Source organism: Arachis ipaensis, chromosome B8, assembly GCF_059453495.1.
Source record: "Arachis ipaensis isolate K30076 ecotype BB chromosome B8, ASM5945349v1, whole genome shotgun sequence".
Classification (NCBI taxonomy): domain Eukaryota; kingdom Viridiplantae; phylum Streptophyta; class Magnoliopsida; order Fabales; family Fabaceae; genus Arachis; species Arachis ipaensis.
The window spans coordinates 141,878,396-141,906,325 of NC_142443.1; the positions used below are offsets into that span (position 1 = coordinate 141,878,396).

The following is a 27,930-nucleotide window of genomic DNA, read 5'->3' on the forward strand; positions in this document are numbered from 1 at the left end:
GACACATGTCTCCTGTTTGGTTTAGTAAGACACAATTTTTTGATGGACACGGAAAGATACGGATGGTTACGGAGACACTAAATTTGTGTACCTCCAAATAGCTGAGACACTGAGACATAACTTGTGCGACACTAATTTTTTACAATTTTACCCTTATTTAATTTTTAAAATTCCAAATTCAATCCCCCATCCTCTCAAATTTGTCTTGAGTTCTTCTCTCATGCATCGCCTCCCTCTCTGGCTGCAACTTCTCATTGTTCTCAACAGCTCCATCCTCTATCCTTTCTTACTCCCCACCGCCGATCGCCGCCTCTCCCTCTTCCTCTTCGCAACGCCAACTGTTGCTTCTCTCCCACTTTCTTTTCTCAGCACCCAGCACTCCTCTCTTCCACTCTCATCTTTGCTCACTGTGCCTTCTCTCTGCCTTGTCCTCTTTCTTGGATAGTCAGATCTGTGTTCATTTTTTTTGCCGTCGATTGTCATTGCTCCTCCATCAAGAACTGCTGCGTTTGCTCCTCCTTCTCTCTCGAAGGGTTTGGGCTACGGGAGTCCAGATCCATCGTCATCCAGATTCGCCGGCGGCTTCGAGCTTGGACGGCGCTTCCCACCACATCCTCTCTTTAGCTACGTCGTTCATTTTTTCCAGAAAGAACGTCTCCGATATTTTTCTCTTCTGTTATCCCTTTATTAAAAAAAAATAAATCTGTGCATCTTATTTTACAGATATGCAACAAATTAAAATTTTTGTTGATTTTATTAAATTTAATTTAGATTGTCATATTGTTGCTTTTTGTATTTGGTTGAAGATTATAGTGGTATTGATGTTGATAATAACTCTGAAAGAAGAGATTGGGCAAAAATAGTGGTGGGGATAAAATTAACACTATAATAAAATTTTGAGTTGTATATTCTCTTGTGTCTAAGTTATCAAATAAGATGAAAAATTGAGTATCTTTTTGTATTTATGTATATTTGTGTCTATGTCTTTATTATTTTGAGACATCAACTAAACACAACCTTAGTGAACAGAGACCGAAAAGTTTGTTTGACTTTGCTGATCATTCAAGGTAAAAAAGTTGGATAGTTAATTAGAACCATCATCTTTAAAAGTTAATCAGATTAAAAAAAATGGACCAATTAAGAATTTCAAAAAGCTACCAAAAAACCTAAATGACCAAAAAGCTCTCGAACACAAGCGTCGCGGCAAGGGTGGTTGACGACATCGGAGCCTCCTTTGATTTGCGGCCGTGTATCTTCTTGTTTTTTGGGTGCAATCTGTACAGCCGCATATGAGGCACTCATCCTCATTAATTTTCTGATATATTAATTAAGTATTTTACCAATTTTTCAATTCTATCTAAATGTAACATTTTTTTTAACATATCAAAAAATATTAATCAAAAAATACTACTAAAATAGTTTGATTTTTACATATCTCTTTATAAATTAATTTAAAATTTGTTGTTTGTGAATTACGATGAAAAACAGTAACATGAGGATTTTTTTTCCTTATAAATCAATATCTTCTAAAAAAAATTGATAATAAAATAACAAAATAAAAAATTAATTACCTTAAATTAAGATAATAAAACATACATTTTATAAAAATTGTGAAAATTAATAATAATTAACTTTTTATTTTATTATTTTATTAATTTTTTATTTTAAAATATTCAAATTTTTTTATATATAAAAATTTTCATTATTTTAAAAAAAAAAATACAACGAAAGATGAATTAGTGTTTTTTGTAATTAAATCCAATTTTACTTATAATTAATATAAGAAAATTTTGTACTAACACGTATTTTTTAGGTTTTTCAATTCAAATCCTAAAGAATTATTTTTATTTTTTTAAATTTCATGATTAAAGGAATCTATCAATCTAAATCCTAAAATGAATACCCCCCTTATTTTTTCCCTCTACATTGCCTTCTCCACCTTAATTTTTCATTCATTTCTAAAATTAGATTTATTTTTTGTCCAACCTATTTTTTGGACATTCAACCTCTTTTTTAAAACAAGTGTTTTTGTCCACTCACACTTTAGCCAGCCCATGTCACAGACATTTTTTTTTAAGTTAAAATTACTCCACTGTCCCTACAGTAAACCTCACAAACTTAGGCGATCAAGATCCTTTTGACAGGTTGATGTACTCATAGATAAGACTCACCACATGCCACATATCAATATGTCATTGGCCAGTTAAACATCAGCCATAGTTAGCGCCTAAAACCATGCCACCAGAAAACCCACCTCTCTCTCTCTCTCTCTCTCTCTCTCTCTATATATATATATATGGGAAAGAATGGAAAGCCAATGGAACATGCGAGAATGGAACACCTTGAATGCGAATATAATCTTCCAGTAGATCTGCTCAGAGAAATCTTGGTGAGGTTTCCAGTGAGGCTTCTCTGGCAACTGAAGATCGTATGTCGTTCATGGAACTCTCTAATCTCCAGCCCTGAATTCGCCATGCACCACCTTCAACGCTCAACGCTAACTCATCCGCCGCCCCTATTGCTGTGTTGGAAGGTACCGGTGGGACTGGCGGGCGACATCAAGCATTGCTCTTCGCAATCTCTTATTCTTGATCGCCAACATCAGCCCCAGCCCGTGTCACATCCGGGTGACGGAAAATTCATCAGGGGATCTTGCAACGGATTGCTCTGCCTGTCTGAAGGTTTTCCCTATAAAACTCTTACTCTTCTCAATCCCAGTACTCGTTCGGTATCCCCATCCGTTCCATTCGAGGGCTCCGACGAGTGCGGAAACGATTTTTTTTGTGGCTTTGGCTATGATATTCTGCATGACCAGTACAAGCTTGTTATGGGTTGTTGTGCCTCGTCTCGTCTAACTGATTCCAAGGTGAGATCTGGCGCTATAGTTTTCACTTTTGGTGCAAATCCTTCTTGGAAAACTGTTGATCATCCGGTGTTTCCGTACGATTTTCGTGGCCCAAGAAATGAAATATTTGTGAGCGGCACTCTCAATTGGCTTGTGTGTGATCCTACTAGTAGTACTATAGATAGTGAATTGGAGTGGTTCGTTCTTACTTTCGACTTGGAAACAGAATTGTTTGGTCGATTTTGTCTGCCTATTACTAGAATGCACCGTGACTTCTGCGAGATGCCTCCCTTGCAAGTCCACAATAACTGTCTTTCTGTTTGTTATCGCACTCCGTATGAGCCAATTATTTGCACTCTCTGGATAATGAAGGAGCATGGAGATGAAACGTCTTGGATTCAATTGTTCGCAATCACATCCGATGTTGGAATCGATCGAGGTTCTTTGGTAGCACCCCTGTATATATCAGAAGATCATAATCTTTTGGCACTAGATACTGGCCAAGTTCTTGTGTATAATTTACGTCAAAACCAACTGGTTTCTCGTGTGCGTCACAGATATGATTGGGTATATTTATATCGTTGCCTGGAGAGCTTGGTCTCACCATCACATTATTGTGGTCTTAATTAAAACTATTGAAGTTTGATGATCAATAAAATTTTATTACTTTTGATAAGTATTTAGTTATAATCATATTAGATGTATACCAAAATTCATTATGCCATCACGTAATTAAATTTCTTATGTTATCGCTATCTACAGTAACTTATAGATTAACTTAAACTTTTAGCTTGTCACATGTAATTTATTTATTGGTTAGTTTAAATATTATTAAAATCTAATATGATGATAAATAATAGATGGGTCGGGGTGTTATTCCATATAAAATAAATACACCTATACTATATTACTATGAAAAAGTATAGGGTACCAAATATTATCTACCAATTTATTGTGGATAATAATTAATTATTATATTTTAAATACATATATAAAGAGACACATCTAAAAAATATATCTATAAAGATACTTTTATTAAATACAGTCATAAAAAAGACACTTTTATTAAACACATCCACGAAGACACTTCTATTAAACACAATTATAAATAACAGTTGGCAGAAATTGACAGAAATGTTGTTGGTAACGTAACGGGATTGACGGGATTGTATTACTATATATAACCTATAACCTATAAACTCAACCTTGGTTCAAAGCTTCTTTTGCAAAGGGTTTCCACTGTTGGGCACAAGAATAATTGATTCCAAGTCCCACACTAAGCCCCCTCAGTAATTGAACTGTTCTCAGTACACTAAACAGTTCTTCTGGAAAAGCCTACCAAAAGAAATAGAAAATTTAGTTTAACACAAAAGTAGCAGCATCATATGTAATGTACAAATTCATTTCAAACTCATCTCTATTATTGTTCAATAATTCAGTTCTTTGCTAGCATACTTTCTCAAATTCTCTAACTATGTCACTACAAACAGTTTTTCGTGGTTAGTTTAGCCAGTAAGAACGAAAGCATTTCGCGCAAAATATACTATTTACATAAATCTTAGGGAAGGTTAATGTATGCTTTTAGAAACAGAGATGAGTCTTGAGTTAAATTTCACCAAATCTCACCAAATGAATAAAAACACTCTCTTCTCTAAATAAGTACCATTTTGTTTTTGTTAAGAAGTAATTAAGCACCAACATAACAATAGATATGCATCTCAAATCACAAATGAGAGTGATAGAGTGAATGGAAGGTTTTTGCATTCTAGAATCAACTATACTATGAGTACACAAAAAATCAGTCACTAAATTGGTCACTTGTATAAAATACATGTTGAAATACAAAATATATATTAAAAATAAGTTAAATAACTCATGTATTTATACATAAATACTGGCTGATTTTTGTATGTACGTAATATTTTTGTTCTAGAATATATATACCTGGACGCCAATTTTTTTTATTAAAGAATCGTCCGAGAAAGGCTGCAACACCGACTCCCCTGGAGGCATTTTTGTGTCAAACATTTGTTGTGCCAGTTTAAACATGTCTTCTTGATGAATTTCACATGTGCTAGAGGTGTCTATGCCAAGCTCCCTACATTAATCAGAGTAAATTCATTTAGACATTCATATAGATTAAAAGAAGTTGACTAAATTGTCCTCGAATTAAGGCCTTACTTAACATTAGATGATCATCAAATGGATGAGTAATGAAATACCCTTCTAAAAACCTTCTTACTTTCTATTTTTATTTTTAGCATTTTCTGTTTTTAAGATTTTGCGAGAAAAAAAAGAGAGTAAAAACAATAAAATACTGCTTTATGTTTTTATGTCCTGTTTTTTCTTTCCTTCTTTATAAAATTTTGAATGCAGAAAACACTGGAAAATAAAAATGCAAACCAAACGCATTATAATTATCCTCCTAGTTTCTATACAAAAAATTCTCTGAATGCATTTAATTGAAAATATAAAAAACTCGTTAAGACTTTCATTGTTTAGAAAAAGTTGGCTGATTTAGGAGGATAAATCCTTTCTCTTAGATGAACAACACTAAATGCAAACGAAAATGTTTGGTAACGAAAAAATATTAGTCAAAAATTGCCAGAACTTATTATTTTTGGCTTTATTTAATACATCCTGCAACAAATAAATGCTAAATAAGGCAAGTTTAAGCGATTTGATTTGATTATTTTTTGTCTTTCTAACATTACTGAAATGCAAAATTCAGTACCTAAAGCTCTCAATGACTCTTAAAGTATCACCATCGGCGATCGCAAGAACCAGATTAGCATAACCAATCCTTAACTTCTCAGGGAGATCCTTCACCTGCCCATAGTCTAACAAGGCAACCTGACTAGAGGGGGAAAAAACAACATTAGGCATCAAGTTCTGAACTGATAAGAATGCTTTAACTCAAATCATTTCAATATTCGTCGAAAGAGAACGAAATAAACATTCAAGGAGGTTCAGAAAAGAAATTTTGGCTTGCCTCTGAGCCTTTACAAATCAAGATGTTTCCTGGATGAGGATCAGCATGGAAGAATCCACTTTTCAAAATCATTTGACCACATGCTTGGGTCAAGCTTTTAAGAATTTTCCTACACTTTTATAAGAAAGTTAATGGTGTATTGCACATAACATTACATGCATATGTAAATGCAATTTTCATATATGAAAATAAATTTTATTAGAAGTGAACAAAAAAGTACAAAAGAGGATAAAAAAAAAATCCTTGAAACAGGATATAACAAATTAAATCCTTAGAGGAAAGACCATGCAACAATGCAGAAAGAAGATATAACAAATTAAACACACAATCCTCTAAAGATACCCAATTCATATGTGCATATACGAAGAATCATCAACATTATGAAGTTAATCTATCAAGACTTCACTATACCCAAATGTTATCTGATTCTCAATTTTTCGCATCGTCGTGTATAGTTATCAATCAAGATTCAAGAAAAATGGCTGACAAAATGAAAGGACTACATTTTGTAAGGTAGTAAACAGGCTTACTGCTTAGCTGCTGTTGCTATCTTTCCATTGGGGTTTATACCTCTTTTTGCTATTTCATCACCAAGTTTCATTATTGAAACACCGTCCATATATTCCATAACTAGGACTTTCCTGTACATGCAGGGTGTCGAACGATTAGTAAAATACATATGAACTCACATCTAAATTGAAAGTTGTTCATAAAACATATAAAATGCATATTTAGCTTGCCAAAAAGTTCATGTAATAGAAAATTAGCCGCAAACAAATCAGTAATTCTAGCATCATTAGATGGCATTTAACATGTGATTTTGAACAGAATTCATGAGTATAGTAAGTTTAGAATTTTTATGTCCATTGTTGATATTATCATCCAAATCTTCTAAAAATGCTGCAGTACTGCTATGTGACTTAACATACCTAGTAACCATATCTCGAATTACTCGAGGTACCAAAATAGGGGACCTTTTATTGTTTTCATATAAGAACTTCCTAATCCTTTGCATGGAATCTGCCTCCCTTCTGAAGTCAAATTCATATCCAATCTAGAATGTCAAAATGATAGATAGAACATTATCAAGTAGAAGAATTTCAGAACAAGTGCAGTAGAGCCATGAAAGGACATTAATAATGGTGTTAAAACACACTTCACTAATAGGACTTCTCTGATCATCAAGCCAAGAAAAAACAAGTCGATATAAAAATAAAGTGGCTGCTAATTAAAGAAGTGCCACCAGAATTAACTATAGAAGAAATTCAAAGCAGAAAAGGAAGTTCACCTGTGTTTCCATTTCTTTTGTTATTGAAAATAGATCAAATTTGATATCTGTCTTTTGCATGTATAAAGCAAATGCTTGCAAGTTATGGATATCTGTCATCATGATATCCTGAACTCCAGGATGTTGAACCTAGTATATACAAAAGAAATCTGAATCGAAAAGTTTACATGTGCTGTGAATCCGTAAGGATTATGAGGTTCATTTACCTTGACTACTACATCATCTTTATCACCTCTGAGTCTTGCTCTATGAACCTGATGCAAGGATAAGATATTTGCCAGTTACATGAATATGATTCCCAAGAACTGTTGTTGTAAACAACACTCTTCCAAAGTAAAAAAATTACTTTGATGTGTTTTTTTTAACATGTCATTGATTTGTTCCGAGTAAACAGTAACTTTTGGACTATTTTAATGTAAAAATTAGCACACATGAACAAAAATGCTTGATCAATTTTTTTCCAGCCATGATATAACCACAAAAGGGTGCATACCTGAGCAATTGAAGCAGAACCAAGGGGTTCCAAATCAAATCTTTCGAAGACATCAACGATGTCTTGCCCCAGCTCATTCTCCAGCACTATCTTCAGAGTCTGATATGGAGTTGCAGGAGACTGATCACATAATGTAACGAGCCTTTTCACCCACGCAGCTGGAGCCAAGTCCGGCTTCCCTATAATTTGGGCTACCTATTTCACAATTTAAATCATGCCAAGGACAAAGGGCTAACCAACAAATCAAAAGGAAAACAATATCACAAGCAAAATGCAATGACTGTGAAAATCCTCCAAAAAATTAAAAGCTAGTCTATAATTTTCTGGTAAGCTAAAGGTTAGGCAGAGAAGCCTAACTTTATAATTCAAACCTCTGACATTGCATGTAAAGTTTTGGCTCAAGATTCAACAAACTTCAGCTAAGCTAACTCTCATTGGTAGTTATTCTATGTAATCTATAATGTTCTAATAACAAAGATAAACAACGCAATCTCCTTTCTGGGAAAAAGGACAATAGAAATTTGAGTCCTCAAGTTACTGTCCGTTTCTTCCATTCAGACCTGTTATTCTCATAAACAAAACCGTTCGAGAAACCAAATGTGTTTGGTTTGTGTTTTCATTTTTAGAATTTTATGTTTCAAGATTTTGTGAAAGAAAAGAAAAATGCATTGATTGCGAAAATCCTCCAAAAATTTCAAAGCTAGTCTATATTTTTCTGGTAAGCCAAAGGTTAGGCAGAGAAGCCTAACTCTATAGGACCTGAAATGGTAAACAATAAAGCCCCTCCCTAAAAGAGTTTCCCAAATTTCAAACCTCTGACATTGCACGTAGACTTCGCCCCGAGATTCAACACACTTCTGCTAAACTAACTCCTATTGTGTAGGTATTTTATGTAATCTATAATGCTCTAAGAACAAAGATAAACAAGGTAATCTCCTCTTTGTGAAAAAGGAGAACAGAAATTTGAGATCAAAAGTTATTGTTCACTTCTTCCATTCAAACATGTTATTCTAATAAACAAAACCATTCGAGAAACTAATATTCCATACTCACTTTAGGGCAGTAAAAACAATAATAAAGGAAAAATCATTGAAGAAAGCATATATAGAAATTTGATATAAAATTCCATCTGAGACATTTTAACAAATACCTTGAGGAAGAAACCTCCAAGCTGAGTGCACATATCATATATCTTATCAGCAGCAACTTGGTGCTGCTTTTCCCACATTGCTTCTTGCTTTTTCACATCTTTCTCAAAACTTACTCTCACCTGAAACACCTGTTTAATAGCAACAAAACCACAACACACAATTCAATTCACATTTTTCAAGTAGAATCCAAAACATGCAGAAGGTCCCATTTGGTAACTGTCTCAAGATAGAAATAGAAACACAACTTTTCTATTTTATTTCTGTCTTTCGACCTCAATGTCATTGACATTTTTCTGCCCTGAAATACTTATCAAACACGGCCTAACATGTCGATAATTTTTTTTAAAAAAAAGAGTTCAACACAACAATGTCAAGCATAATTCAACCAAAAAAAAAAAAATTAAAACAAGCTATATCCAACAAACACAAACACCCTATCTCAACAAACACAAACCAAATAAAATAACAAAAATACTGTATATAAATAAAGAATTTAATGTTAATGCACTGACAGTGTATCTAATCACATAACGTTACATCATCAAAAATAACTATTATTTTTAAGACTGCATAAATTTTATACTATCAGTGCATCAAAATTAAATTCATAAATAGATGCATTATTTTCAATATGTAGTTCATGGCTGATTTTTGGCGTATACACGGCATAGTTGATAAAATAAACACCACAAGCCACAAAAGATATTTAGAAAAGAAAGAGAGAGACCTTATATCCTGCATAGATATCAATGGCGCGAGTCCAGAAATGGAAAGAACGTTGCAAAGGACGGAATTGAAAGGAGAGAGTGTCTCTGAGATTGTTGATGAGGTCTAGCTGAGGAAGCAAGAATGACATGTTTGTGTGAAAGTGAGAGAGAGGTGAAGTGTTTGCATTTCACGTTCGAAAAGTGTGGCGCAGAAAGAAGAGGAGCATAGAAGCCATGAAAGTAGCTAGTCCTTGTTAACTGCATTTTGTACATGCAGGTTGTTGCAACTTTATTGGAGACGAATTATCAATTTTTAAAGAATTCTAAAAAATTCACCATAGTTAGGTCATCACAGAAGTTCATATGGAGACTCGAACTATGCGATTTGAGCTATTGCTTCTTGGTCTAAAGATTATTTTATTATCGTGTTATTAATGTATCTTTTAAATTACATTTAAAGAGTACTAATATAAAAAAAAAATAAAAATCAATGGTATAATATTAACATTAAAAATTAGCTACTAAATTAATTATTTATATAAAATATAAAAAAAAAGTTAAATATTTTAAAAATATGTATTCTAATAATTTTAATAATTAATTTTAATTATAAAAAATATAATATATTAATTAAAATTACTAGTTAAAATTATTAGAATATTAATATTTTAAAAAAATTTAAAATATATATTAAATATAAAATAAAAAATAAGATAAAAAACATATATTTTATATACAAAAATACATAATGAGTATTAATGACTCATAAGTGACTGTTTTATTGTCTATAAATAGTATTTTTATAAAAAAAATTTTTGACTAAACTTTTTTTTAAAAGTGAGATTTTTTAAATATATTTTTAATATATTAAATACATAAAATTTTAAAAAATGTTCATTATAATTTGCTTCATATATATCTTTATAAATATATTTTAACTAAATTGTTTGTTTATTTATTTATTAAAAACAGGGTGAAATTGATATATATCAAGATAAGTAGTGGTTTATATTTTGGCCCAAAACATAATGAGGACCAAAAGTGAACAAAGTCTAATCCTATCGATCTTATGGAAGTCAGACTTACTCGAACTTTGACTCTACCTATTTGTAGGGCTCCACGCGGATCGGATCGGATATGGCCAAAATTTCGATCCGATCCGCACTAAAATCATCGGATCGGATCGGATCTAATATCCGCAGTTTTTAAGGTTGGATCCGATCCGCACATTTGCAGATCGGATCGGATCGGATATCGGATATATCCGCAAAACACAAAAATATTTTTAAAAGCTTATTTTTATTAAAAAAATATCAATAAAATTCATTTTTTCTATTCTTTTAAATATGTTTACTCTTAAAATAATATTAAATATACTTTTTTTAAATAATAAATTAAAATAATACAATATATATGATAATTATTAGTTGAAATAAAACATAAAAAGAATATTTATTAATTAATTTATTTATTTTTGCGGATACTAATGTAAAATCCGCAATCCGATCCGATTAGTGTGCGGATCCGATCCGATCCGATCCGAAAGCCTTGCGGATCGGATCCATATCCGCAATTTTCGGATCGGATTCGGATAAATACCGCGGATATGCGGATCAGATCCGATCCATGAACACCCCTACCTATTTGGATCAATAAACTAACTCCTACAAATTCTCCTTTCATCTAAAAGATATATTTCAACAACTTCTCTAATAGAAGGGAAGGGAACGAATATTCATCATCAAATGAGTGTGAGGCAATTTTTAATTTTTAAACTAATTTTTAACTTTTTTGTTGCTTTGATATCATATAAGAAATTAAGTGGGTCTAATTTATCCCAATAATTAATTCAAAAAATAAAGGTTGTTTCATATTTATAAAGACCAAACTTTTAATTTTAGACAATGTAAAACTTAATAATATAGATGTAATACTTTTTATTATAATATAAATATAAATTAAAAATGTATGAACCAATATATGTATATATACATGAATATATGGGTATAGTCACCAAAAAAGAAAAACATGAATATATGGGTATATAATACTTTTGTAGGGCCAAAGAGAAAGAGTTCTTTTGTTTTTTTCAATTGCATTTGGTTTGGTTAAAATTATTAAATGTTCTGATAATAAATAGGAATATTGAAAAGTGTTATATATTTCTGCCTTGAGTTTTGCAAAGAAAAATTATCCCTTGCATTGGAAAATAAACTATCATTATTTTGTAAAATGTGTGCCACACTTAGCAACGAATATGATGTTATCATGTTACCAAGGATATGTCATATCTGGTATACACAGTTTTCTTTTATAATACTCCATTTGATTCATAATAATACAATGAGAAAATGTGGATAAAATTGTAAGTCTATTTTCTGTATTGTTATTCAATGACATAGTACATATATGTACAATGAAAATTTTGTACATAGCAAATCTTTCCAAATCATCAGAGATTCCTAAAACTAACAGAAAAGGCATTGATACAGAAGAAAGAAATAGAATGTATCATAAATATAAAGAAGTAAAGAAAATATCAATATGGTTGAGCCTCTGTATTCTTTAATAAATGCTTGTGTTGGACTATTTGTGATGTGTGGTACTGTGGTCCAATAAATAGTAAATTTATTCATTTGTAATGTATTTATAAAATCAATATATTTAGATATAATTCACATAAAATATATTAATTTACACATGACTAAGAAACGGAATATAATTTAAATACAGAGTTTAATTTTGTAAAAAAATTTAGTAACATTTTTTATATTATTAGTGAATAAAAGATAAATTCTTAAATAAATTAGGCCAAATTTCATCTTTAATTGTAGTTTAAAATGAAGTCTACTAAGTTGAGCCTATATTGAATTTGGCCTCTTGCAGAGATTAATTTAACCTGAAAGTTAAACAAATCAGGAGAGCTCTCTGTTATTGGGGTTCAGAGATGGGCTGGTGGGAAGGATATATGCGGAAGAATCGGGGTCCTTGGAGGTGATGCCATCAGTTGAGGAAATTAGACAGACAGTGTGGGATTGTGAGTCCTCGAAGGCGCCATGATATGATGGGTTCAACATGAACTTCATTAAGCGATGCTGAGATGAGATTGGAGCGGAATCCACGGGAGCGGTTATGGGATTTTTTCAGACAGCCAGGCTACCCACAGATTCAAATATTACGTGGGTGGCGCTGGCCCCTAAGTTTACTGGTGCGAAGGAGATGAAAGACCTCAGGCCTATTAGTATGGTTGGGTGCATGTATAAGGTCATATCAAAGGTACTTGTTAGGAGGATGGGAGCAATGATGCCTATGCTATTAGGGGAGACTCAGAGTGCATTTGTGCAAGGTAGAAGAATTTATGATGGGGCTCTCATAGTATGTGAAACAGTGCACTGGCTTAAAATGAGAAAGCAACCATAATCAAGTTAGATTTCCAAAAGGCTTATGACAGAGTCAAGTGGAGTTTTGTGGATATTGTGCTGGAGAAGATGGGATTTGGTAGCAGGTGGAGGGCTTGGGTTATGGAGTGTGTGACTACAGCTTCGATGTCAGTTTTAATTAATGGATCACCAACTAAACCGTTTAAAATGGAAAGGGGATTGAGACAAGGGGATCCGCTTTCTCCGTTCTTGTTTGTGCTGGTTGTGGATGTACTGCATAGAATGATTGGCGAGGCAGTCAGGAATGGCCGTATCTCCCGTTTGGTGGTTGGTCGAGACAGTGTGGAGCTCTCACACCTTCAGTTTGCTGACGACACTATCCTGTTTTATCCACCAGATGATGAGACCATGTAGAATTACAAGCTGCTGCTGCACTGGTTTGAGTTAATGTCAGGGCTCAGTATCAACTTCGACAAGTCCAGCTTGATTCCTCTCAATTGTGAAGAGCAGTGGGTACATCGTATGTGCAGATTATGGGGTTGTAAGGAAGCTACCCTCCCTGTTAAATACCTTGGAGTCCCCTTAGGAGCTAATCCGAGGTTGGTTAAGACCTGGAAGCCTATCATTGATAAGGTGGAGGAGAAACTAAGCCTCTGGAAAGCTAAGGTGCTAAACAAAGCGGAAAAGCTGGTACTTATAAAATCTATCTTGAATAGCTTACCAGTGTATTATCTGAGCCTATACAAGATGCCGAAGGCGGTTGCAGAGAAGCTGATTTCCCTACAAAGAAGACTTTTGTGGAGTAAGGAGGACGGGGAGCAGGGGATGACGTTGGTGAAATGGGAGTTGGTACAGGCCCCTAGAAAGTTTGGTGGGTTGGGAGTTGGAGATGATATGGTTCAAAACACCGCACTGTTGTTTAAGTGGTGGTGGCACTTTGCGAAGGAAGAGTGCTCTTTGTGGAAGAAGGTGGTCTGTTCATGTAATAACTTGAGACCGAATGAGTTACTATCCACGCAAGTGCTCCCTACCAGAGGAGGGCCCTTGGAAGGATATTTGCCATATAGAATTCAAGGAGCAGTATCTGAGGGATAAGATGATTACAGGACTGGCTATGGAGGTTGGTGACGGACGAAGGACTCAATTTTGGGAGGATGTTTGGTTGCATTGTGGTTCTTTGAGAGATCGATTTCCCAGGCTCTTCTCTGTCTCAAACCAATGTGGGTCGGTTATTGGGAATTGTGGGTTTTGGGATGGGTTAGAGTGAGTTTGGAACTTCCAGTGGAGGCGTGAGCTTTTTCAGTGGGAGTTAGAACTCCTGAGTCAGTTACATGAGGTATTGAGACTTGTGAGGCTAGCGAATAATAGGGAGGATAGAGTCGTGTGGAAATATGATAGACTTGGTATTTTTTCGACTAACTCCTTTGTGTAGGTGCTACAAGAAGAAATGCTATCAGAGGATGTTACCAGTTACAGCTTCACGAAGAACATCTGGAAAGGGTTGGCTCCACCAAGAATGGAGCTGTTTGTTTGGTTTGTCCTGGTAGGCAGGGTGAATACAAAGGAACGGCTAAGCCGTCTCGGGGTTATTAGCCAGAATGATAAGCGGTGTGTCTTGTGTAATAAGGATGATGAGCAGGTCCATCACTTATTTCTTGGCTGTGATTTTGTTTGGCAAGTGTGGAGTGCATGGATATCTGCGTTTGGCTGACCCTGGGTCTTCTCAGAGCGAGTGAAGGACCATTTTCTGAGTTGGACAAATGATCCGAGAAGAAAGGAAGACCGAAAGCAGCGTCTGAGATGCTTCTGCGCGATCATCTGGCACATTTGGATGAAGCGAAACAGGAGGATTTTTCAGAATGAAGGTAAAGGCGTTGACGAGATCATCTCAATGACCGCCCTGAGTTGTGATGAGTGGAGAGGTATGCATTCCTATGGTTGTTGATGGCTATGCCAGAAATGACGTGGGGATGTTGGATCGTTGGGGTAGAACTCTTTGGGGGTGGTCTGTCTTCTAGTTTGGATTTATCCTGCCACCTTAGTGTGTTGAGCTCTTTTCTTTTAAAAAATAAATAAATAAATAAATAAACAATGCTAATATGCAATATACTAAAGATAATTAAAGATAACTAATACATAATAAAAATGCATAAATATTATCACCCTTAGTTGTCACTATAGCTACCTGTTGGTTTGGCAAAAAAAATCGCCAAACTAATAAATTCTGCTAATCAAAGAATGGTTATAAATTCTTAGGAGAGGATATAGGTGGGGCTAAAAGAGATGCTGCAGTTTAATTTTCGTGTAACCAATAATCATACAAGCCTTGCCTTGCATATAGTCTTAATCATAAACTAGCATAGACCAAATCAGATGGGTTAATCGAATTAATTAAAAAACAATTATTAGATTTATTCGGTTCAAATGAAAAATTAAGTGATAATGAATTGGTCAAAGATTTAGAATTATTATTTTTTTTTTAACCAAAGATAGGAGATTCGAACCCGCAACCTCTTAATTGAGTATGGGAAGACTATGTCATTTGAGTTATAACTCATTGGCTTAGAATTATTTTTATTGTTCACGATATTTCTTAACTCGATATACTGCATATAACAAGTGGAATTCGAATCCTCGACAATTATTTAAACTGACAAGTGAATTGACTACTCGACCAACTCAAGTAGGTTAAGTATCTTTGTCTAACTTTATTAAATCAGAAGTAATTTTTTTTTTGGCTAGCAGAACTTGTTTCATTTTATTTTAACAAGTTAACAAAAAAATAAAAAACTCAAACCCAATTTTAGTATGACAAGCAGTTGGGCTCTCAAGGAAAAACATAATGCTTTCTTATGGTAGACCATTGTGAGTTATGGATTTTTTTTTTTTATATTTTTTAATTGATGTTATTAAGAGTATTTTTAAATTAGGAATGTTAATATGCTCAGAAAAAATAAAAATTAATGTAGAGTAAAAAATATAATAAATAAAAAACACTATAAATCATAAATTTTAAAATTTTAATTATTAATATAAAATATAATAAATAAAAATTAACAAGTAAAATATAATTCCTTATTTAATAAAAATAAGAAATATCTTATACTATATATGTTAAAGTAAAATGAAGAAAAATCTATAAAAAATTATATAATAAAATCTTACAATTAATAACACCACTTTCAAGGAAAAAACAAAAGTGTCACTGTCACAGTTAGCATGGTGCAGTAAAAATATCTTAAAATCTGTCACTGTCACAGTGAGTAATTGATAACATTAAATGAAACAAAATAAATTAAAAAAAAAAAAAGAAAAACAAAAACAAAAAGAAAAGGAAGCGCGCTCCAATGAAACTTTCCGTACATGCTAGGTTATAAGCATCAGCATCAATGAAAACCAGAGCTAGAACTCGAAAGGTTCTTGCTGCTGATAATGGCGATGATCAAGGTTAGTTCTTTATTTCTTATGTTTATGATTCTAAGATAATGATAGCAGCGAAACCTTGATCATAGCTTTTTGTTGCTAACAGAACATGCTTCAGTTCAGATTCTTGCATATGTATAATGTAATTAGGGTTGTTTTACTTTGGATTCTTGTTTTCACCACATTGCTGGTTTTACATGCTCGTGAAGTGTAATTGGGTTTGTGTTGTGCCCTTATGTTTGGTTCTGGGTGTATAAACATGATCATTCTTAATCCAGATCTTAATTTTGTGAAAAATTTGTATACACATATTGGTTTGTTATATCATGTTTGAAAAGATTATTTTGAGTTATACTTGAAGATGGTTTTGAATAGGTAGGGAAAAAGACTTGCTCTTTAGTTAGGGTGAATTACAAACTATAGCTAAGCTCAGGGGTGGTTGAATGGGAAACCCTTTCTAGAAGAGGCACCCATAATCTTCAAGTTGGGTTAGTTGGATTCCTAATAAACAACAACAATAACAAAGTCTTATCCCACTAGGTAGAGTCCGCATCCTGCCATTGAGATCTATCATATATTATGTCTACAGTGGATTGTTTTCTTTGACCACCTCATGTACATTCGTTTTAGGTTTTTCTCTATCTTTCCTGATTTTATTTCCAATTTTCTCACCTTTAAGGTTGGTTTCTTTGTTTTGGATTAAAGAACAAGGGGAAAAAGGGGGGTGGGTGGTGTATTAGTTTTCTGTTCTTTGTTGTGTTATATTTGATGTGGAAACCAAGATGCTATGTTGATTTTGGGATTTTCTTATCAGTGGGTGTTGTGAAGCAAGATACAGAAGTAAGCCCAAGATGTAGAATTGAGCTTGTCTATAGTCGTCGAGGAAAGAAAAGTGAGCCCGTAATAGATGTGACAAGAAGTGTTACCAACTCATTGCCCTGTTATTTGAGTGACATGACTCGGAAAGTGCAATCAAAGAGGAAGAGAAAATCTGATGACGAGGAAGAACTCTGTAAACCCAGAGAAAAGCTAGACAGTGGATTGTTCGGTGAATACTTGGAGTGAGTTATAGTGTTCAATATAAAAGGAAATACATCGAATGTCCTTGTTTCTTATTATACCTTTTCTCACAGGAAAATATGGAGGAGTTTCTCGGAAGAGAAGAGAAGGCGCAGCACATACTTTGACAGCTTATGGTTTAGCCTATACAGGAGGGCCTCATGTAAAGAGAAGGTGCTGACTTGGATAAAAAAGGCGCATATTTTCTCAAAGGCATATGTTTTTGTTCCAATAGTTTGCTGGTAAGTGCATTCAGTTTTTTAACTGTCAAAGCATTGTTCACTCATAAAATTTAGGGATAGGACTAGATTTTTGAGCCTATTTGGTATAAAGTTCATGATTATTTAGAAGACTTTCCTTTTTCCTGAGAAGGAAAGCTACTTCATAGATGGTAGTTATCTTTGCTAATTTGGCACATACTTGCATATGTATTTGTTGGAATTTTTATGCTGTCAATGCATAGAAATTAATTTTCTCTGACAACAAGGATCTCTATCCTTCCTTTTCTTGAATTTTTCTTCTTTCTGTCGTACTGATATTTTCCTTTTATATATAAAGAAAGAAAAAAGAAACTATTAAATATTAGTTTGAGGAATTCATCCTTTGACATGGAAATGTTGTAGGGGTCACTGGAGCCTTTTGATCTTCTGCCATTTTGGTGAGAGCGCGCAAACAAATACCAGATCACGTTGCATGTTGTTGCTAGATTCTCTTGCAATGGCGAATCCAAGGCGACTTGAACCGGAGATAAGAAGGTTCACCATTGTTATTTGGATCATGCATTGCTCTAGGAGCAGTATTCTAAAGCTTTTATCTCCATTTTCAGATTTGTTCTAGATATTTATCAGGCAGCGGACAGGCCAGAAACTAAGAAAATCGTATCTCGAATTCCGTTGTTGATTCCTAAGGTAAATTTTGACTTCTTAGGATTTTTGTCCCTATTTATCCAAATAAATAAATAACCATTGATTGAAGAAAAACAAATAATTGCAGGTGCCACAACAAAGAGACGGTAATGAATGTGGAAACTTTGTTCTCTATTTCATTAAACTGTTTCTTAGTGTCGCCCCCGATGATTTTAGCATGGAAGGGTATCCTTACTTTGTGAGTTTTCTCTTTTGCTGTTTTTGCTAATTATTACTATCATTACTATTATTAAAGGATATATGTGTTGATTAATATTTTGTTTGAAATTGGCATGATGCAGATGAAAAAAGATTGGTTTACCCACGAAGGCTTGGATAGGTTTCTTGAGGGACTTGATTCAATGGGCTAGAAGTCCCAAAATTTTAGTACAAACTGTTTGTAACATTCCAATATGTGTAGTTCAACTTTGTTGGATTTTATTTTCTGCTGGAACTGATACTCAAGTACTCTTACGGATATCTATGAAGTTAATAAAGTTGCATGTAAGTAGGAACATTTCTTAACCTTTTATGCTAGCTTAGTTAATTTGACATGAAGTTAGAGTTCTTATGGGATGGGATTGTTATAATTAAAAGAAGGAATCCTCCCAAATTTAACACTATTATTATAGATCGTTGATTTTTCTTTGGCAAACAAAGAACTTTAGTGAAATGCCACATGTTTTGCGGGTAGTTTCATTACATGTGGGAATGTCAATGTTGCCAAATTTACTGTTGCATATATATATATATATAATGCAGCAATTATTAAGCTGTATCGGAATATTATTGTAAAATCAATTTTGATATTTTCTATTCAGGAATTATGTCAGGTGGCCAAACTAAATAGAAAAGAGATGGTCACCCCAGATACAATAAGCATTAAGCAATGATGTTACAATGAATATTACTAAACTTGAAACGCATTTGTAATATCACTATATGAACATTGGTGTTATACCAAGTGCTAGCTCTGAAGACTGATAAATACACATTTTATGTAAGATACAAGGAGTGGCCTAAAAGTTAAGATGAAAAAGCAGCAGAGGGGAAAGTAGAGTGATTCCGTTGACCCAAAAAATAGAGTGACTTTGAATTTACATTCTGCAGGATAATAAAAAAAAAATCACAGTAGCAAGAAAAATGGCTAATCCTTGTTTAAATAGGGGATCTTAATGGTCACTTTGGATGCATCGGAAGGAAGAGCAGGACTGTACTTTAATGAACTTTTTGCTGACTCCAAAGCTCGCGAAGTTTGGAGAGCCATCTCGGCATGGAGCTGTAAACACTTCATAGCCATCTATAGTAAAGCAAATGTGTATTCGGTCAGAGAAGATTAACGGAACAACTAAGTCTAACAATGGAAAGGAGTAATTCCTACATATAATTAGGAAGCATAAGAGGAAATATACAAATAGAAGTCACAATAATAATATCAACAGGTAGAGTCAATGTCGAAATTTCATATCATAAATCTTATGAGACGAACGAAGCAATAACTAACTAACTAACAACTTATGTCTACAATCTTTGAGACAGTAAACGACTGTAAATCAAATAATGAAAGTTTAAACCTTTGATATGACCAGAGATACAAGCAGAGATAATTGAAAAGCTTGTAAAGAAGGGAGGACATGTAATCTGAAACTTTTGGAAGTTTCATATTTGCTCTGCTTACCATATAGCATTCTCTATCTGTGTCTGAATCTACTACATCAAGGGCCCATGTGCGAATCCATTCAAGGCCAGAGGCAATTTCCACATTTCCTTCGAGCAAGGCAGAAGAAATGTAAGTAGGATGAACAGCGACCAATACGCATGATGCTGCAAAGAGGACAGCTCTTCTCACATATGCTTCCTTGTGATGGCATACCTCTCTGCATGAGTTTATAACAAAAATTTATGCAATTTTTCCAAATCACCAAAAAATTCTACTAAGGTGCCAAGAGGAAAATATAAATCAATATAAGCAATTGAGCACCAAACCGTTTATTTTACGTGGATCTGCACACACAGAATCACTGTCAATTGTAACAAGCTTTGCAATCAAAAGTATGATGTATATCTCAATCATTACCTGGATTTCAACATATCTAAGAGGGAAGGAGCTAGCACAGACGCTTCTGGATGCATGGCTACAGATTTCATGCAAATACCAAGCATATAAATGAGTTTCCCAAGGACAATAAAATCCCTGCCAAGCAAGTCAACACCGTGCCTTTTCTTATCATATCCCTCCATAGCAGGAAGCATGAATGCAGCAGCATACATGGGAAACTTGTTCTGAGAAAACTCCATCTGGTTTTGTTCTGCAAAGGGGGATCTTAGGCTCCACCGGCGTGTTTTCCCTTTCATGGCCTGGTTAGGTTTCGGGGGAAGTTCCCTCTCATAGGTATTTGACCAGTTCTGAAAAGCTCCAGTTCCTGAGATCTCTTTCCAGGAACTTGCCCCTGGAGTCCCTGAGTTGCTAGGCAAGAACCAAGGTCGAGTATCCGAAACAACTGAAATAAGGGAACTAGTCTCCCTAGTTGGATGTTTGGGTTTTAAAATTTTTGATTCAGCGAGCTCCTGAGCCGCTTCTGTCATGACATCTAATATCATAATGCGTTGGCTGATATCTACATTAGGCGAATACAACAGTTTGTTCAGTGTCTCAAGCGATTCGAATGGGGAGGTGACAGCCAATGCAACTAACGCTCTTTGTCTTTTCTCTTCTGCTGAATCTTCTGCACCTTCTAAAGATATATCAGAGCAACGAACCTGAACAAGAGTTCTGGTTAGATCCCTTGCGGAATGTTTTAGTTCATCTGGGGACGCTCTTATAAGCTTTTCAGCAACATCAAGAGCTCTTTCCACCTGCAACAAGAGATTGAAAGTTTGCCAAACATTAAGTTTCAACATAAAGGCAAGAATACATCAGATCAGTCTGACATAAGAGAACAATGTAGTTTCTGAATAGCTTAATTTGAACCAGAATACTTGCTATTTCAGCACTATTGTAACAATATAATTTGTATTACGTCATAGAATATTTGGTAGTATTTAATTATTAATATTTACGAATTGTAGATATGGCAGATAGTAAAAAAGCATCTAAGGACTGCGCTGGGAGAAAATAGCTGACCCCTTCAGCATCATCTGATTTTCGAAGAGCCGCAACAATATCAGTCAACTGGGAGAAGTTTTTTTTCAGATCTGAGTAATCATCTGACAAATCATATGGCTGCAAAGATGAATCACTTGACGAATATGAATTCTCACTTGCACTATCATCGTCGTCGTCATCATCATCATCAATGTCTGATTCAAGATTCAGGGATGCTGGATCAATTATCTCATCTGGATCAAGAGTATCAAAGTCCAATATATTCTTTTTAACCTTTACACTAATGCTTTTTTCTTTATTGACAGGAAAGTCAGAGTCCTTGTCCTTGCTTGGCAGTTCAGATGATTTCATTCTCTCAACTACCTTTTCTCCACAATTTCGTTTCTTGAGGGCAGTGAATCCAAACTCCCAATCAATTGTCTCCCCACTGCAGCTATCATCGAGGTACAGAGGATTTTTCGGATCAATAATTTTAGAAAACACCAAGGCAACATTGCTAGCCATTTTGCGAACTAAATCATTTGGACTCTCCAGCCTACCTGAAACAAATACACAAATCATTAGAAGTTGAACTCCAACCACTCATTATGCAAGAAGGGAAAGAACCCCACTTTCAGAAATTCATAAAATTAATGAGTATGGGATGGATAGAGGGATGAACCTCATACGAAAGGAATTGAACAAACCAGACACTTCTTAGCATAAAGCATTCAATATTTTCTACACAATGACCTTTTCTTTGAGAATTATATTACATAACCAGAAGTATGGCTTATTAGCAAACATGAAAAGTTTTGAATATTTTCAAATGATAGATAATTAAAATGAAAAATAGGTTTGGACCAGATAGGATAAAACTTCAAATAAGTTAATAAAACAGATTAGATTCACAATTTGTTCATTGGTACTAGTAGCTCGGAAAACCAAAGGTACCACAGAAAGGTCCATAAATCAGAAGCATTAATTTCAATTAGTTCAACCTCACTTTCTTAAACAGGAAACCATAGCTAAATGAAGAGCAGTGATACGAACTTTTGGTAATCATTGTACACAAACACCACAATCATTGCAGATTATATGCCTTAAATAGCAACCTATCACTAGACTTGACATGGTTGAATTCATTTCATGACAATTGACAGGATCATATTAAATAGGGAATGGTATTTAAATAGTGCTATAAAGGATTAATTGAGGCAATAGTTCCAATCCCACAAATCTCATTTGCCATTCTTGTTATCAAGACACTGAACAATCAAGTGTAGAATAATTACAGCTAACTCCTTGAAGAATCAAATGCATGGAATCCTTCATCACATCCAATTCTTCTTTAGACATTGTCTCTAAAGAAAGTCCAAGAGCTGCAGATATATCTGAGATAAATATAGGAAATATAAAATAAATGAATCACGATAACGAAGGTGACATCAATCCCAGGGAATGCTCAGAAGAGGAGAAATTGTTATAATCATTATGCAGTAATTCACATAAAGCAAGATGAGCCTTGATGCAAAAGTAAAGTTGTAGCCTTGTGACATGAAGATCATGGGTAGTAGTTGCAAAGATGCCTTTCTGCCTGCAGGGAAAAAGGCTATAAACATCTTAGTCTCTTAACCACCCTCAAAACCCACTTTTTACGGTATCTTTATACATTGGGCCTCCCTTCATTAATTCATATCAAACAGAAACTATAGTATGTATCCATCTTTTTCCCGCATGTTTTTCAGTGAATTAGCACAATGAAAAAGGATACAAGCTTGCTGCTCAATAGGTGCAGTTTGCACAAATTCTTTCTTGGACCATGTTGTCAGTAGCCGTTCGACAACATTCGAGAACCTAGGATGATTGTGTCCTGACAAGGAATTACCAGGTGGGCACTCATGTACAGCAAATTGGAGGATCCATTTCAGGCAGGTAATAGGAAATACCTTCCAAAGCAGGAATTTGTCAACAAACATGGACCTGAGGAGGGGCCATGGAAGCATAGAGAAAGAAAGACAGATAAGCACTTCTATTAATACAAGTAGATTAAATTCTAAAGGGAAATACTACTTATGGTAGTGGTGTCATGCCTGCATGTTTTAAGGTATGGAATCGTAATGTAAAGGCATAATGCAAATAATAACTAATAAAGTAGGAACTGGGCAACTGGCGATGAAAGAGGAAAATGTAGTTCAATTGAATATAAAATATCAGATAAATTAATAATATCAGATAAACTGAATATAAAATATCATATAAAAATTTCTTTAATCCCTCGAGTATATCCCTATGAATTTTCCTAACAAGGTACAAAACTTTAAAAATTCTATATAAAAATAATTCTAAAATTCTGTTTCTTTGATTTTATTAAAAAATATAACTATTTGAAACTATTTTAGTTAATATTATATACAAATTCTATATTCTAGACTCATATTGGTGTTGTATTAATGGGTGATGGTTTGATGATACAAGAGGGAAGCTCGGTAAAAGCAACAAGAAGAATTGCTCAGATACCAGTAAGTGAGGCTTATTCGACCATTTTCTTTTTAATAGAAATATAGTATGATTTGACATCAGAATCGCAAAATGTTAAGGAAATTTTGATTATTGTATATACAAAATACCTAATTTTAAATTAGTATCATTACTATTACAGATCAAACAAGATATCTGTAAAATATGGAAGGAGGAGAAGATTTTTTTTTAGTTAAGATAGTGAAGGGTGTGATTCTTTGTGATGTAAGTCTCCCATCTTAATCTCACTCAACCACTCTCTATCAAAACTTCATAATATGACTCACAACCTTAACCATTTTTGTAATTTATAGAGTTCTGTATGCCTTCCTTATTTTTATAGATAGCAACTTAAGTAATCTTCCAGAGTTTTCTTGCCTTGAACCATTTTCTTCATTCATTTCAAAAGAATTTGTCAAATTTTCTTCCTAGATCCAAATGGGGCAGATAATCCATGAACAGAGGCAAAACTAAATAATATTTACACTAACCTGATGGAAGCTTGCACCTTAAAATTGCGGTGGAATAATAGCCACAGAACCCAATAGGCTTGGATATCATCAGCATGATGAGTTGCTAGCTGATGCAAAATATGCTCAGAAATTCTTTCTGTGGTATAAGGATCCCTAATTGCTTCCATGATAATCGACCAACACATAAACTCTGGATTTGACTCGAGCAATCCCTTAGTTGATGAGTGGTTAGATGAAGAGAAGCATTTCTTGACAAGCCTTAAAACTCGAGGCACTAATTCACTAGATAGCAAATCTACAAGAAAAAATTTCAGACATTTTAAACAATTCAATAGTTACAAGCATAAGTAGTCCATAACCAGTTAACCAGTTAACCACATGCCACTGCAGTTGAACTGACTAAAACAATGCATTCAAAACCTTGACATACTTCATAGTTGGAACTGATGTCATTTTCACATTGATTTACTAGCTTCCATTTACTTGTGTTGTGTTATATAGTTCACAAACATTAGAAAATAAACTTCTGCAAACTATAACACAAGTGACACTTCTACTGTCTTCTGCAAAGTAGAGCCTAGATGGCAAATGGCTTTTCTCGTTTTATTCACAAAAAGACTCAATAATTGCAATATGAATTTGTTTTTTTTTTTGGGGGGAGAAGGGGGGGGGGGGGGGAAGAACGTGAGCTTTCACAAAAGAAGATGAATATGAAGAATCATGATCTATTTTCCTATTTCACAAAGGTTGAACATTAATTCTAGGCAATTTTATTTATGTTCCAAAAAAGAAAAAGGAAAACCTGTTCCAATGTCTTAGATTTTGTAGTTACCAGCAAAACCACGGCGAGAAATGCGAGAAAACATTTCCCCAACAAATAACAATGCACCATTCTTGTCCATTTCAGCCAACGCATCTACATTTTCCAGCAAAGTCGCGTCTCTTTCTTCTGCTAGCGAAAGAAGCTGTGCAATAATCTGTTTGAAGAATACACTGAATAATCTTGGTGAAGGAAAAACGTAAGTTTCCTTCTAAAGGAAATCATAATCATCAAAATATGAAAAATGATATATCCACCTAAACTATCATCCAAAACATCTTCCAATTTTAATATAACAAATGCATTTGACATTACCCTGTTTAATAATTAGAAGGGTAATAATTAGGAAGACGATTAGAAGGTGTATCATTTCTCCTATAATAGAGTTGGGAAATGTACACACAAATCATATTCAAATGAAAAGAGTGAAACCATAAGATATGTTAACCAAGTAAAAAGAAATACAAAACCATGCCGTAATACCAAACCCATATAATATCTAAACCAAGTAGAGCAAAAAGAGGATACTGTGATGACAACAAAGTCAGGGTGTTCATTCTAGCTTTGTCAGGAATAGACGCAACAATCTGTGCCACTCTAGACACAGCAGGTCTGATCCGTTCATTAGTAAAACCTTTTGATTTAGAAGGATCCCCAAACTCTCTTGCTAACTGAAGCATCCCATTATTTTCAAGCAAGCACAGTACAAGCAATCTGTCATAAATGTAAAAATCTGAATAAGTTACCCCACTGATGAATTAATTTGGATTATTAGTAAACACCAAATAAAGCAAAAGCATGTTTATAAAAAATTAGATGACACTGAGAAAACAACATTCAAGAGACAGCGCAATATGCATGCTCATACCCTTCGGAATTTGAGATGACAGCGCTAACATCAAGACCATCACTCCCATTCTGCTGCAGAAAAGGAACTAAAATCTGAACCACCTCACTGACAAGTCCATGACTAAAGAAAACATCATAAGCATGTTTCTGTGCTGAAATGGGGAAACATCCCAACCAATTGGGAGCAACATCTGCATAAAGTTGCTTATCATAAGAGAACAACAAGAAGAGCAAACACACATCACTCTAACACCCCAAAAAAAAACTATATTTACAGTCCCCAAAATCAAAAGGAAAAAAAAAAGATAGTCCTTGAAATAAAGAACTACACTAACCAAATCAGCAACATTGCATAGTCGAAACAATGATTTATTTATTTGTTTATTTAAGCAGAAATTTAATTTAAGGATATTACCAAGCAACAAGAACCTGGCTAGTGTAGGAAACCCAACTCCTCTGTAAAATGCATCCCACCAATCTTGTCGTTCTTCAACTGAAGGAATTTTTACTCCTAACACCTAAACACACCGGAAAAAGTTCAAAACAAAAATCGATAATAATGATAATAATTATAATAATGAACTTTATTTTCAGTTCTAACTAGCTTGAAGATTATAAACCAAGTTCCAAGCTTCCATGGAAACATGTGAACAACACTAACCTTATCTCGGTAACACTCTTCAATGCTACCTGCAACAATTTGAGGGAAATTCACACAAAACAATCAAATTCTTCTTTCAAAATCAACGACATACAATACAACACATTCAACTGGACCACAAAATTAACACTACGAATGAACCTGAAATGAGAGAAGAATCAAGAGGGAAAAGAAGAGCGGCAATAGAATGAAGCGCACAAACGACTTCATCAACGTGTTTCGCGTTCATTATAGCTGAAATGACTTCTTTGACCTTGGCAATAACTGCACCTTCCAGTTCTCTCTTCTCCATTTCGCGATTCTACGATTTTTCTCAGCTCCCTCTCACACAACGAAGTTTCTTCTTCTTCTTCTTCAAAACTGTTTCTACTTCAATGCTTAAGAAGGTTTCGGGGGACTAACAAACGACGCCGTTTGAGAGAGAAAGAGGAACACCAAAATGAAAATGATGTTTAGATTATGAAAAAAAATTGTTTGATTTTTTCAAAATATAGTGATTTTTCATTTTTTTTCCCCAAGTCATACTCTTAAGTAATAATTAAAATAGAAAAATCAAATGTTTCAAATTAGTTTTTAGTTCTTAATTTTAGTGATTGGTCCATCTATAACTTTCAATCAAATTTTTAATATATTGATTATAAAATAATTAAATTTAAAAAAATATTATTGTGAAAAAAAATTAATCTCTATTTAAAATAATAAACACACTAATATGAACAATTAAAATTTATTAAAATAAAAGTATTCGATATATTTTTTTAAAGAAATTTAAATGTTTACTAATTTATGAATAACATTCATAGGTTAAATGCCAATGAGTTATATTTTAAATGACATAGTCTCTCCAGTCCCCATACTCAATTAAGAGGTTGTGAGTTCGAATCTCCTATTTTTAGTAAAAAAAACATTCATGGGTTAAATTAGTAAAATTACATGCATCATGCTTTAAAGATGAGTACATATTTCAGTAAATCTCAGGACAATGTGATTATATTAGGCAAAAAGTTTAAATCATTACTTGAAAAAAAATTTAATACTAGTTTGGATTGATTTTTTTAAATAAAATATTTTTATTTATTTTTAAATTTATTTCAATACATCTTTTAGAAAAGTTTTTTATTAAAAAAATAAATTTTTTTAAACTAATAATACTTTATTTTTTAAAAGATAAAAATAAAAAATATTTATAATACTTAATTTTTTTATAAAAATTTATTTAAATATAAAATAATTTTGTATTTTAAAAAATTAAAAAATAAAATAAATAAATATTTTTTTT

General features: G+C 33.7%; 4 protein-coding genes across 5 annotated transcripts; 2 read left to right on the top strand and 2 right to left on the bottom strand.

The window, feature by feature from the left end:
• Positions 1-2,221: 2,221 nt before the first annotated feature.
• On the top strand, positions 2,222-3,475 carry LOC107611800 (F-box/kelch-repeat protein At3g23880-like). The gene has a single exon (XM_016313692.2). It carries the CDS (start codon positions 2,297-2,299, stop codon positions 3,473-3,475), a length of 1,179 nt encoding a protein of 392 aa, XP_016169178.2. The 5' UTR covers positions 2,222-2,296.
• A 452-nt stretch (positions 3,476-3,927) lies between these two features.
• On the bottom strand, positions 3,928-9,719 carry LOC107611801 (uncharacterized). Of its 2 annotated transcripts, XM_016313693.3 has the most exons (11): positions 9,497-9,719; positions 8,769-8,897; positions 7,619-7,813; positions 7,332-7,379; positions 7,126-7,254; positions 6,767-6,891; positions 6,368-6,478; positions 5,838-5,946; positions 5,580-5,698; positions 4,790-4,943; positions 3,928-4,180 (listed from the first exon to the last, which is right to left on the bottom strand). In XM_016313693.3, exons 1-11 carry the CDS (start codon positions 9,623-9,625, stop codon positions 4,046-4,048), a joined length of 1,383 nt encoding a protein of 460 aa, XP_016169179.1. In that variant the 5' UTR covers positions 9,626-9,719; the 3' UTR covers positions 3,928-4,045. The 2 variants fall into 2 exon arrangements, with proteins under 2 accessions (XP_016169179.1, XP_020965891.1); XM_021110232.2 differs by lacking the exon at positions 5,838-5,946 and having other exon boundaries at positions 5,580-5,702.
• Positions 9,720-16,162: 6,443 nt separating this feature from the next.
• Positions 16,163-18,760, top strand: LOC107614102 (putative ubiquitin-like-specific protease 2A). The gene is made up of 7 exons (XM_016316336.3): positions 16,163-16,303; positions 17,094-17,340; positions 17,413-17,580; positions 17,962-18,093; positions 18,165-18,246; positions 18,332-18,442; positions 18,546-18,760. Exons 1-7 carry the CDS (start codon positions 16,246-16,248, stop codon positions 18,612-18,614), a joined length of 867 nt encoding a protein of 288 aa, XP_016171822.1. The 5' UTR covers positions 16,163-16,245; the 3' UTR covers positions 18,615-18,760.
• Positions 18,761-19,097: 337 nt separating this feature from the next.
• EMB2423 (telomere length regulation TEL2 family protein) lies at positions 19,098-27,022 on the bottom strand. Its single transcript, XM_016315347.3, has 13 exons — positions 26,793-27,022; positions 26,652-26,680; positions 26,406-26,508; positions 26,010-26,181; positions 25,670-25,855; positions 25,154-25,314; positions 24,340-24,616; positions 23,103-23,311; positions 22,624-22,722; positions 21,368-21,888; positions 20,321-21,099; positions 19,922-20,120; positions 19,098-19,543 (listed from the first exon to the last, which is right to left on the bottom strand). The coding sequence occupies exons 1-13, from the start codon at positions 26,941-26,943 to the stop codon at positions 19,391-19,393; spliced, it is 3,039 nt and encodes a 1,012-aa protein (XP_016170833.1). The 5' UTR covers positions 26,944-27,022; the 3' UTR covers positions 19,098-19,390.
• Positions 27,023-27,930: the final 908 nt, after the last annotated feature.

Coding starts and splice junctions, on each gene's coding strand:
- EMB2423 (XM_016315347.3), bottom strand. CDS start 26,943: ATGGAGAAGAGAGAACTGGAAGGTGCAGTTATTGCCAAGGTCAAAGAA. Junction 20,121..20,320: donor TTAGATATGTTGAAATCCAG/GTAATGATTGAG, acceptor AAACTCATGCAG/AGAGGTATGCCATCACAAGG. Junction 19,544..19,921: donor CAGATAGAGAATGCTATATG/GTAAGCAGAGCA, acceptor GCTTTACTATAG/ATGGCTATGAAGTGTTTACA.
- LOC107614102 (XM_016316336.3), top strand. CDS start 16,246: ATGAAAACCAGAGCTAGAACTCGAAAGGTTCTTGCTGCTGATAATGGC. Junction 18,094..18,164: donor CTTGAACCGGAGATAAGAAG/GTTCACCATTGT, acceptor CTCCATTTTCAG/ATTTGTTCTAGATATTTATC. Junction 18,247..18,331: donor TTCCGTTGTTGATTCCTAAG/GTAAATTTTGAC, acceptor AAATAATTGCAG/GTGCCACAACAAAGAGACGG.
- LOC107611800 (XM_016313692.2), top strand. CDS start 2,297: ATGGGAAAGAATGGAAAGCCAATGGAACATGCGAGAATGGAACACCTT.
- LOC107611801 (XM_016313693.3), bottom strand. CDS start 9,625: ATGTCATTCTTGCTTCCTCAGCTAGACCTCATCAACAATCTCAGAGAC. Junction 5,699..5,837: donor TGATTTGTAAAGGCTCAGAG/GCAAGCCAAAAT, acceptor CCCTCTAGTCAG/GTTGCCTTGTTAGACTATGG. Junction 4,181..4,789: donor TAAAAAAAATTGGCGTCCAG/GTATATATATTC, acceptor TTCTTTTGGTAG/GCTTTTCCAGAAGAACTGTT.